The sequence below is a fragment of the Leucopleurus acutus genome (assembly GCF_964270905.1).
Source record: "Leucopleurus acutus genome assembly, chromosome: 10".
Classification (NCBI taxonomy): Eukaryota; Metazoa; Chordata; class Mammalia; order Artiodactyla; family Delphinidae; genus Leucopleurus; species Leucopleurus acutus.
The window spans coordinates 75058591-75070448 of NC_139153.1; the positions used below are offsets into that span (position 1 = coordinate 75058591).

Below are 11858 nucleotides of genomic sequence, written 5' to 3' on the forward strand. Positions count from 1 at the left end.
GCGTGTGCACGCCTGCCTAGAAGAGAAATATAAGTGAAGAACGAGGTGCAGAGGAAGGAGGGGTCACTCTGGGCTAAAACAAGAACACGAGAAGACTCTTGGAAGCGGAGGGGGATTGTGAGGTAGATTTTACAGGCTGCTGAGAATTTCAAGGGATTGAGATAGAGTGGAGGTGGGGACACTGAGGGCTGAGGGGAATAACGTAAACCCAGCGCCTGAAGGAGGGAAAATGGAAGGTGGACAGGACAGAACACGGACAGGGGTCCAGTCTGAATGGATTGTAGAGCTCCCAAAGAAGGAGAGTGAGAAACGAAACTGGAAAGGGAAGTTGGGACAGGATTGTCACTCCAGCAAATGTTTGCTGTGCTCCTAATAGAGAGATCTAGAAACATACACACAAACCCGAGTAAAAAGCGTGACGTGAAGTCACAGAACGGGTAGGAAAGCTTGAGGAACCAGCAAGTTGGATAAGACGAGGATTGATAAGCCATCTGGGCAGCAGATACAACACACACACAAGTGGACCTTGGATCTAAGGCTACCTTCTGTCACAACCAGGAAGCCTCTTACATGGTCTCCCTGGGACAGGAACCCCTCCCAGGGCATGGGCAGAGGGAGCCGGTAAGTGGATGCATCTGACTGGAGAGGGAGAGAGGGCACGGGTAAGGACAGGTCCCGGCAGGACACAGCTTGAGGCTGAAGCCTGTGGCTTTGATCCCAGATTAACGTGGGTCATATCAGGCCTGGGAGAGCTGTAGCTTGTGGAGCTGACGTCGAGCCTGAACCAGAGCACTTTGGTCATCTGGTTCACATTCTGGGTCTTGGGACATCGGGTGGTTTGAGACACAGGCGTTAAGGTTCAGGATGGCTTCAGGCCTGTGGGACCACACCAGGGCGCTAAGCCCTTTGAAGGGAATTTTATTTGAAAAAAACGGTGCCCCGAGCTTGTCACATTTTGAGCGATGCTACCTCCAAGGCAGCTGCTGCCTGGAGCCTTCCTGGGTCTGCGCTAGAGTCAGTCACAGGGAGAGTCTGAAATTACATTGGTGCTGGATGTAGTCTATCTGTTCCTACTTTAAGAAGGGGAGAATCGAGCTGGATCTGAAAACAGTCTGCGCATTTAGGGGATGGTGGAATGTGGTTGCTATGGTAATTATTTGCTCTCCTAGCCTCCTTTTCCCAATGCAAGAGGCTTTTTTTTTTTTTTTTTTTTTTTTTTTAACAGAAGAGTTCGGTTGGGTCTGGAGCTGGGTGTGTGGAGTGAATCAGGAGTTTCGGGATTCTAATTCTCAGCTCACGTCTTTCCTAGCTTGGACCCAATTTTTAAATTTCCCTTCATCTCTGGCTCTACTAATTCAAATAATACCGTATGAAGGAATACCCTTTTGAGACGGAGGTGTTTCCTATTTGCTGTGTACTTTTGCCCATTCTCACTTACAAGAGTCTTACCCAGTGAGAGAACCTGGGGAATAAATAAAGTGACTTGCTTACGATCACTCAGAACATCAACGGTAAGGACCATATGAGAATTCTGGGGCTGAGTCGAGCACAGAAAATAGGTGGCAGGAATCAGCCCCCCCCACCCCACCCCGTTCCGCATCCCATCCCCACCTCCATCCCCAGGCCTGTCACTGACAATGGATCAGAACCCTTTCCATCATTGCCCTCCAGGTAGGCATGGCCACCAGTATGTTAGAACTCACATGAAAGTGACACAGAATCCCTGAACCGTGGAGGGGACTGTGGCAGCTGAGCCCCCTAGGTCTGGGGCCAGGTTCCAGGCCACCATTTACTGGTCTGTAACCTTGAGGAAATCACTTTGCTTCTTGGGGCTTCAGTTTGTCATCCAGAATGTGGGGTCAGTGATAACTGTCTCCCTCCCAGGGCTGGGGTGAGGATTTAATGTGAGTAGACATCTCCCACGGAGCACAGATCCTCTGCAGGTGGGAACCTTCGAACCTCTTTCCCCGTAGTAAAACCTGTGACACCGTGGGATGCTGTGACTACAAAATCGCTTGGAGGATTCCTGTGCTTGGAGCAGAGACTGGTCTGTTAAGCACCGGCCAGTGCTGGTACCCAGCGCATCCTCAGGGCATTCCTAAACGACGTGCCAAGCTTGAAAGACTTTCCCACTGGAGCACCCCAAAGGGCAGAGGGAACTCGGCTCCTTCCCCACTCTGCACCCCCCAATCTGCTGACGTAACCCAAAACAACCCCACCTCTTGCCTGGAGAGCATTTTCTTGTCTCCTGTTATACCTTAAAATTAATGTGAATTTTCCTCCATAGTGTATCTGCTTTGGTTTTAATATAAAAATAACGTCTTAACTTACTAATACCAGTTCAATGTCCCTTTTTAAAGTCCCTCCCCCATTTGTTCCCTTCTTGTATTTCATGCCTTCCTATCAGCTGAGCTTGATTGTCTAATATATAACATCTCAACCAGTTCATAAATTTCTGCTTTTAATATAGTCTGAGTTACCATTAGCACAGGCCACAGGAAAATACCAGGCTGTCCCTTCTGCATTCAGGCTTTTTGGAAAGATTTACTTAGGAACAATTTATCATTTAGTTGCAATTTTTAAAATAATCTTAATTGGCCACATATGTTATCGAATAAAAGCCGGTCTCCTAGCCTCTGCCTCTGTCCGCGTGGTCCCACCCCACACGTGCGCATGCGCACTGCATGTTGCCAGGATGTCAGAAAATTATGCCACCCTAGGCAGATACCGTCACAGGAAAGCCTGCCCCTGATTTAAGACAAGATTACTGATATTGAAGCTGTTATTTTTAGGAGGGAAAGGCTGTTGCTTCTAAACCTCTGTCCCTCTTTTTCCTAGTTCCTCCTGTCTTAATTGTGGCTCTGTGTTTTGGTAGCCATAAGTCATTAGTGGTTTCTAATTTCTCTGAAACTGAAATAAGGTCTGAAAGGGTGGATTTGTCCCTTTTTCCTCCTTTTCTTCCTTCTTTTTTTTTTTCTGGCTAATCGGAGGAACGCAACCACATCTGAAGCCACTTGGCTCATTATGAATTTCATGGAAACTGATTCTCTGAAAGTGTTTCCATATGTGTGTTCCCCATATATCCCATCCTCTCTAAATGGGAGCACAGACGTGTGCATGGGCTGGAAATGGCTTCAGGATGTGACAGAGCAGTCATATGACCACCGCGGCACTGTGGGTGGCCCCTTCTGAAAGACACGGTGTCCTGGGTGCTGGCCTCCTTCCTGTGGCGGATCTGGTTTCAAAGACTATCCACCCTTCCTAGCCTTTAAAAAGTTCTTAATCAAGGCCTAGCAAGAAGATCTCTCTCGTTTTTCCTCCGTTTCTCTCCCCCCTTCACCCTTTGGTTTCTTCCTTCTCTCTTACCCTCCCTCCCCATGCACACACGGACACACACACACACACACACACACATGCACTGCACATCTATGGCCTCCCTCCTTCTCACCGAGAGGAAATGTATTATTCCAACCATATCCTCAAAATTTGGGTGGGTTTAAGGGATGGTTGAAGTTTCTGAAAATTGCCAGGTTGTGCGTTTTTGGCTTTATTTTTATTTTTCCTTTTTCTCTCTCTTGCCCTCAGCATAGCATACTTTCTTAGCCTTGGGATCAGCTGGTCTTTCAGAATTTGTGAGGGTGCAGTGGAAAAGTACAATTCATTACAACACGGAAAATAAATATTTATACTGGATAGTCGAGGCACTTTTCCTCTCTTTTGCAAAACCGTGGAGCTTGCTGGTCTGACCTCTCATTATCTTCAAAAAATCGATTTCAGATCCTCATTTTGCTGCTCTCTTCTCCATCAACGTGATCCATTACGTTTCTCCCACGGGGGGTATATTTTCCACCCATTGTCTAATGAAATTAAAAGTAAAACTAATTTAGTGATTGATACTTGATCATTTTAGTGTGAGGGGACAAATTCAGGGAAAGTAAGAAAACCGATGTAAAAAATCTCTTAAAACCTCAATGTGGAAAATGCAAAGTAATGTTCTGCGTAGAGTCCAAAGTTGATTTTTAGGTAATGTTTACATAGCATTTCTGCTTCTGTCATGTTGCTTGCTTGGGTCTGTGCTAGTAACTGATTCGTTTAGTAGATGTTTTGGAAGTACGCGTCTTTTTTCAGTACCATACCGTGAACTAGGTAGGGGAGCTGCTTTTTTTTTTTTTTTGGCTGCACAGTGTGCAGGGTCTTAGTTCCCTGACCAGGGATCGAACCCGTGCCCCCTACAGTAAAAGTGAGGAGTCTTAACCACTGGACCGCCAGGGAAGCCCCTGCTAGGTAGGATCTCAAAGAAGGATACACGGTTCCTCTTCTTCATTTGCTTTCCCTTTAGCTGGAAAATGAAAATGCTTCTCTAAAACCAGTGATGATACTTTAAAATGCATGGAGTGGTAAAATTCACATCTGTAAACGGTCCAGATGTGTAGGGTAAGGGAAAGGTGGTAGGGATTTGTATACCTGGGAAGTCCTTGTGTAGTGGTGAGCTTTGAAGGCAGTGCTTACGTACCCGGGTCTGGCAGAGAAAAGAGAGGTGGCCGTGAGTCTGGGGATGAGCAAAGATGCAGTGAGGGTTCTGAGTACATGCCCCGCCACAAAGAGGAAGGTTCATACCGAGCGGTAGTGGGACGTGACCGTGGAAGAGTAGAACAGAGGGCTCTGACTATGCCAATAGCCTTACCCTTAGTTTCCGCACCCCCTTTGCAGAGCTGCTCAGTCACGCCTGGTGAAGGGTGGCTGTGACCTGTGCTGGGTCGGGATGACACCCTGTGGTTTCAAGGCTCTGCCCCTGTGTGGCCGGAAAAGGTGGAAGATTTTCCCCTTCTGTGTGTGTTTTCATAGAATGCAGATCTCTGGAAGCTCAAGGCCGAAGCTCTACGTTTCCCCACTGGCACGCACTGTCAGGGATGCAGACAGGGAGTAGCACACTCGGGCCTGAGACAGGAGGACCACGTTTTCATCTCGGGATGTCACGCAGATCCACGTGTCTCCAGGGTGCCATCTCTTCATCTATAAAGGTCATCCACAATTCTGGATGATGCTGACATACTGGCTCTATATACTACCTAGAAATTCAGACAGGAAGCAAGCTTTCCAGCCCACTCCAAATAAACCACGTGACCTTAGTGGCAACAGTTACCTTGGGGTCCAGAGGGAGAGGAGCGTGCTGACTCGCCTTCCCGCAGGCTGTACCTTTCTGGCCAGGCTGTCTTTCTCCTTCCTGTCTTCTCCCCGTGGCTCCCCAGTGTAGACTTACACACAGATACGGGCTCTCAGGATATTGGGAACAGCACGGTGGCAAAACAGAGGAATCCGTTCACTAGTGGTAACTGCCATTTGCGGGCCCCTGTCTGAAACGTGAGGTCAACTGATGTACCAATGCTTGGCGAGAGCTTTGAACACCCTTTAAAGAGAGCTTTAGGAGGTTTTATAGGTATGGAATCATATTTGAGTTACATTTTAGGTTTGATGTCAGCATTACTTAATGTTTATTATAATATCTATTTGCTTGATGCGTCAAAAATGTACCAGCTGTTGTGCGGAGTTCCTGATTCCCCAGCTAATTTACTTATTTGTTGATTTATCCATCCCTTCATACACTTATATTTAAAAAAAAATTAAGCTCTTATAATATAGACAGTTCTGAGGGATATGAAAGGAAAATAAATCATCTTTACCATCCAAAGCTTACTTTGTAGTTGGAGAGCACAGGCTACGAAACAGCTAATAATTCAGTAAAGTAGTGGCTGAGGGCCCGAAAGAGTGACATGGAAAATAAATGCTATTTCGAACAGGAGTGAAATAGGAAATTATATAATAGAGCAGTTGGGAAGGTGGCAGCCAAAATGTAGAAGGGAAGAAGATTCTTAGAGGAGAGCGGCTCTGTGGAGATCTCATGTATTATATGTTCCAATAGAAAGGATGCTACGAGGGGGTTAATAAAAAGTACCCGGACGTTGTTATTTGAGATTTAGTGTGGCGACAACTCCTACCATTTGGAAGGCCTCGATGAAGCTTTGAAGTTAACGCCTCATTGCCGAGAAGCATGATGGCTTTTCATTCTGTATATTTTTGCCCTTGCATTAAAAAAGGGCAGAGGACTCTGCATTTGCCCATCTGTGTTCCACCTGGATTCAAGGCCCCTTGTCCTTTTCTCCGCCCTGACCTGCCCTCCTTGGCTGGGGCGTGTAAATTCCACTGCTGAGAGGGGGTGATACATGGGTACGATGTTTCCTAGCTGACAGCCCCGAATGGCAAGTACCCCGGTCTGCTATTCTTTTCAAACTCCTATTTCCATTCTTTTGAGAGCTCTCCTGGCCCATTTTCAACCAACCATAACGTCTTGAGGGTCTACTGAATAAGAAAATGCATGTGAAAGTACTTGGTAAAGGCCTAGAAACATCAAGTATCATTGTTATTAAGCCCCAAAGGGGAAGACGAACAGGGATTAGACTATCACTGCCCTCCGCAGCTCACTCTAGTTAAAAGTCAAGTATGACCCAAGATAACTCTCCTTAGCCATCGGGGTGTGGAAGGCACTGAGTGGAGGCTTGCAGGCTGCAAGAATAAAAGATCAGAGCTTCTCTTTTATTCTCCCTTATCTTGGTTTCACTCCTTTCCCCTACACTTTCCACTTGCTTGGGAGGCCCAAGAGACCTGGTTGGGTGAAGGGAGGCCGTTTCGTTTTTCCCCATAGACTTTGGCGGATAGGAGCAAGAAATTTTTACTTTTTTTTTTTTTTTTTTATGCGGTACGCGGGCCTCTCACCGTTGTGGCCTCTCCCGTTTCGGAGCACAGGCTCCGGACGCGCAGGCTCAGCAGCCATGGCTCACGGGCCCAGCCTCTCCGCGGCATGTGGGATCTTCCCGGACAGGGGCACGAACCCATGTCCCCTGCATCGGCAGGCGGACTCTCAACCACTGCACCACCAGGGAAGCCCAGAAATTTTTACTTTTAACATTGATTTTATTTTTATTTGAGCTTCCGGGCATTTTATTAATATATTCTTCCCCAGGTACACTGGGTTGTGAAAAACTGCTGCTGCTGCCGTTTCAATGAGCAAGGTTCTTGCAGCTCTATTTATGATAACCACATAAATCTGCAGCTGTCTGACTGGCTAAGGGTGCAGCGAGCAGTTGCGGAATGAAATGCATCTGTAGGGAACCAGCAGGTCCTAAGGGAATCAAGCCCTTGACCTTGGTCTCATTCACATTATGCCACGAACAACTGAATTAGTTGCTCACTGTTGAGCAGATTAGATCAACAAGTCCCGAAAGGGTTTTTAAATAGTGTCCCAAGAACAGTAGCTCTCATTGGGCAACACATGGGCACCAGAAGAACCTACTTAAATAGTTCTAGGCAAATTTATTTCGGCAGATAGGCTCGTAAGACAGCAAATGTATCTGTGGTTGTGTCCACCGAATTCCTTAAGGGTGACTAAGACTGCAGAGCGGTTAGAGGTCGAAGAGGTCTTGTCTAGCTGTGGTTCTGCCTCTCTGGAGCGTTGTGATTTTTGTAGAGCACATGGCTCCCTTCTCTGCTTAGCTTCCCTATTTGTCAGCGGGTTGGATTAGGATCATCTAAACAGTCAACGAGGGGTTTGGATTTCTTTTTCACCGGAGTACCCCAGACTAGCAGAGGAGGATAAATGGGTACCTTAGGGAATCCGGGGGCATAGTTTAAAGCTTCACAAGTGCAAACTTTTGTTGAAGTCATTTTTTGTTTGTCTGAAAATTCACCCAAGTGTTGCATTCTACTCCATATCACGTCCATGTTTACTGTACAGCATACGCTTGTCTCCATGCCGGGTAAAACGAGCCTATCAGGAAGATGCACCATGTTTATCTTGGGCTTCAAGTAACTCCTGGCAGTGCTGGCTTTATTTAATCGGTAGGTTGTAATCTGGAGTTTTAAACTGGCTCTAAGGCTACAAGGCAGATCACTGGGGCCGTTACTGAGCTTCGGCATTACATTTCTAAAATTAGACCAGGGTAAGAGTACTTTTAGAACTCTCCAGGCTTTCATCCTGATCCTTTTAGTAAGTAGATATTATATTTTCTTTCCTTTAGTTGATATAATATCCAGGTCTATAGATAGTTTGTAGCTGTACGTAATGTGGCTGGTGACATGGGTATGAGTAGTTTAGGACACAAGGTGGAAATAACCTGAGAAGATGGTCTAAAAGAAAAACTGAGTTCTTGTACAGAACGGAGATTAGAAGTACAGGTACAACCCCATTCAGTGAAAGAAAATTTAGTTATATCCTTTGCTTCTGTAATAATTATTATAAATAATCGAAGGTTAGGAAGAGGTTTAAGTTCTTTCTTTTTAAGTTTAGAATTCCTTCCATCTCCCCATCTTGATTATTATATAAGAGCTCTCACATGATACTGCAGCAAGTTGTTAAAATTTCTTCCTACAGAACACATTGCAGTGTAACACGAAATAACTAAGTTCCAGAAAATTTTATTTTTTGTAACATAAAAATGACCGTATCATCCCTTTAAAGTCCTCCTGAGCTCTCTTTGCCCAGAAGGAGTTAATCCTCAAGACATGACAGTCTCAAATGACTAGAAGTCATTGGTCAGAGTTCTGTAAAGCCAGCGGAAGTTTGTTGCATTATTTTCTATAAACCACAGCCAGAGCTCATTACTTGAAACATGAATGTCCATTTGCATTAGCTGGCATTTAGAAGCCAAAAAGGTAGAGTGATCCTGGCATGTGATGGATAATAAAAACATCAGACAAATGTATCAGGTACAATCGAGAAGTTGGGGGTGGGAAGTGGAGAGAGAAATTCAAAACCACACTGGAGTTTACTGGCAGGATCCCCACATAAAGGCTTTTAATGAGGCTTCTGCCTCAAAATCAGGGAAACCACCTGGAATTTTAATTATGGCGACAGTATATTTTAAGTATAAATACCCACGAGAAGCATTTTTTACGTTGCTGAGCCTACCTGTGTGAGCTCCGTGCTCCCGTGGGGGGCAAACGCTGGTGTTGTAAGGGTGCCGTCTTTCCATTTGAAATTGCTCACATTGTTCAGGTACTACAGAAGCACAGGGCAGGGAGATGGCAGATCTCATCTGGCCCCGTTGGCGATTCTGTCCTAATCACTTCTTGTACCTTTTCACACCTGAGCTTGTCAGAATTTCCTATTTGGGTGGGGTTAGGGAGAGGCCAGCGGAGGATGGAAGAATTTATAAAAAGCAGAGAGTAACTGCCCAGACTGTGCTAGTTTTGGTTTGTCATCTTGAAAGTGTTTGCTTCTGGTATTAGAAGCTGCTCACCAGCTTTTGACTCTCTGCTTATGGGCCTGTGGATTCTGGGAAGGTACTGTGAGGGGTGGGACCTTCTCTGCCTCCCCTTCCCCACCCCCAAGGCCATTGCTTCTCCTCCTGTCTTGGGATTCACGGTGATAGAACGTTAGAGCCGGAAGGGAACTTAGAGCTCATCCCCTCATTTTACAGATGATGACACTGCCACCTCTGACTTCTGCCTCTGGCCTTCCACTCTCAGTAAGAAGAGCCAGGCAGGTGAGACTTTTCACAATTGCTGGGCTGGGCTGGGTGGGGCTGTCTGATTGGGACTGTCCATGAGTGAGAAACACCTTGTTAACGATATATTGCTTTGAAGTAGTCACTTCTTGCTATCAGTGCACATCACGGCACTTGACCCGAGCATTTTATAAAGAACACAGGCAGTGTGCATTTTAACAAAAAATGAACAACTCTCGATCAGCACCTTGAAAGAGAAAAATATTGGGATGATTCGTTTAATAAATATTATAGTATCCAAGAACGTGGCTAAGAAAATGGAAGCTGAAGAAGTACCTGCTCACTAAGACCTTCAAGAATTACTGAGTGCTTTCCCTTACAGACAAAAGCGGTAGGAAAAGCAAATGTATGAAATCCAAAGGATTGGAAGATTTTAGGTGTGAACAAAATCTTAAGAACACTGGTATTATAAAACAGCTTGTCACAGTTCTGTCAGTGTTAGAAATTCATAACTCTGTCTTTAAAGATCACAACTATAAGTTTTTGGCGTTTCCGAAAACTAATTTCCACATGAAGTAGTTTCTAACTGTGGTTTCGTAAGTTAAGTGCCAGAAATACCTATTAAGGAGGCACCCTGTTAGCTTTAGAAGTTAAAGGACTTTACATTTTAGAGGAAAACTGTCTTTGCTTCAGGTTCCCAGTTCAAACTGGCCTGAAGCTAATTCTGTAGGATGTGGTACAGGGGTCCGGAGGGTGGATGGTGAGGTACCCTCCTGCTTTATCTCCCCTACCAGCGAGCCTTTCCCCAAAGCTGCTGTTGGCACGTGGCCTTAATCAGGTCCTACTTCTCCCATCAAGACTTGAAATGCAGTGATTCCTAGGTACCAAGCCTTCCCCCCACCCACTTTCAAAACCTGCTAGTTTATGACCCTTGGGAGAATTTCTAAGGGTCAGACACTCCCTATACACCCCCAGATAAGTAAGATAGTTCCAGAAAACATTGAAATCTAGTTTAATTTTTTTTTGAAATCTGTTACCAAGATGAGGAATAAAACAGGATTTCACATTATTTTAAGAGTTGAAGTGATAGGCCCATGCTAGGGTATCTTTTTGACGTTCCTTCATTGACAAGGGGCCCTGCTAAGAGTACCCAAAACAAAACGGATCACTTTGGAATTTCTTTATATTGGGTTGAGGAAAAGAAACGTGTCCGACTTAGTAAAAAGGTCACTTTCAAATATCTGAGGTACAACAAGGAACAAAAAGAGAGGGGAAAGAAAATCAATGAGGATTCAGTCTTAAAGTCTGGTGAGTGAATCTGTCTGATCAGAGTGTTGGGTTGGTTTACACACACGACCTAGCACACATTTGGGCTTTTAAAGCCCTTTGGGATTCTCTGGGGGTGAAGAACTTGAGGCTCAATGCTGCTAAGACTGTAAAGTGAAAAACAAACAAACAGAAAAGCCCCAGAAGTCTGTGTAGTGACCGGTGCATTTGAAAGTCTGTTTGTGGCTTGCTGTTCCTTTGGGGGAAAGCTGAAGTTTTCTTTCTTTTCTTGTAAAAAAAAAATAAATTCTTTCGTGATTTTAACTGCTATTTACAGATGTTTCCCTCCCCCCTCCCCATCTTCTGTTGTAATTTTTAGGTGCTTCAGAACTGGGCCCTTTTTCAGACCCCAGGCAGTTCTCAAGCATTTCATCCCTCACTGAGAGCCGCTTCTCCAACCCACGAATGCACTATCCAGCCACCTTTACTTATACCCCGCCAGTCACCTCAGGCATGTCCCTCGGTATGTCCGCCACCACTCACTACCACACCTACCTGCCACCACCCTACCCCGGCTCCTCCCAAAGCCAGAGCGGACCCTTCCAGACCAGCAGCACTCCATATCTCTACTACGGCACCTCGTCAGGATCCTATCAGTTCCCCATGGTGCCCGGGGGAGACCGGTCTCCTTCCAGAATGCTACCGCCGTGCACCACCACCTCGAACGGCAGCGCGCTCTTAAACGCAAACCTGCCTAACCAGAACGATGGCGTTGACGCCGACGGAAGCCACAGCAGTTCCCCCACCGTTTTGAATTCTAGTGGCAGAATGGATGAATCTGTTTGGCGACCCTATTGAAACTTCCTCAGCAGTGGCCCAGCGGCCTCTGGGAGCCACATCCCAAACGTACCAACATATACATATATAGAGAGTGCGTATATATGTATATCAACTAGCCTATCTACAAAGTGCCTATTTTTTAGAAGGTTTTTTTTTTTTTTTTTTGTCTTGGCATTCACTCACTCTGTCATGATCTTGCAACCCTCAGAGGGTAGCTCTTGAGAAGCAAGAGGCCCAAGAGAGACAATCCTA

At 45.7% G+C, this 11858-nt stretch overlaps 1 protein-coding gene across 4 annotated transcripts in view; it reads left to right on the plus strand.

Moving 5' to 3' along the window:
• The window catches only part of RUNX2 (RUNX family transcription factor 2), a gene marked incomplete at both ends in the record, with an annotated part of 209301 nt that extends 197677 nt beyond the window's left edge, over positions 1-11624 (plus strand). For 3 of the 4 annotated variants that reach the window (XM_082847744.1, XM_082847746.1, XM_082847747.1), the window contains 2 exons: positions 9474-9539; positions 11146-11624. In XM_082847744.1, the coding sequence (XP_082703870.1) occupies positions 9474-9539; positions 11146-11624 (545 nt within the window). The remainder of the gene's footprint in view (positions 1-9473; positions 9540-11145) is intronic. The other variant, XM_082847745.1, reaches the window with a different exon arrangement.
• Between the last annotated feature and the right edge of the window lie 234 nt (positions 11625-11858).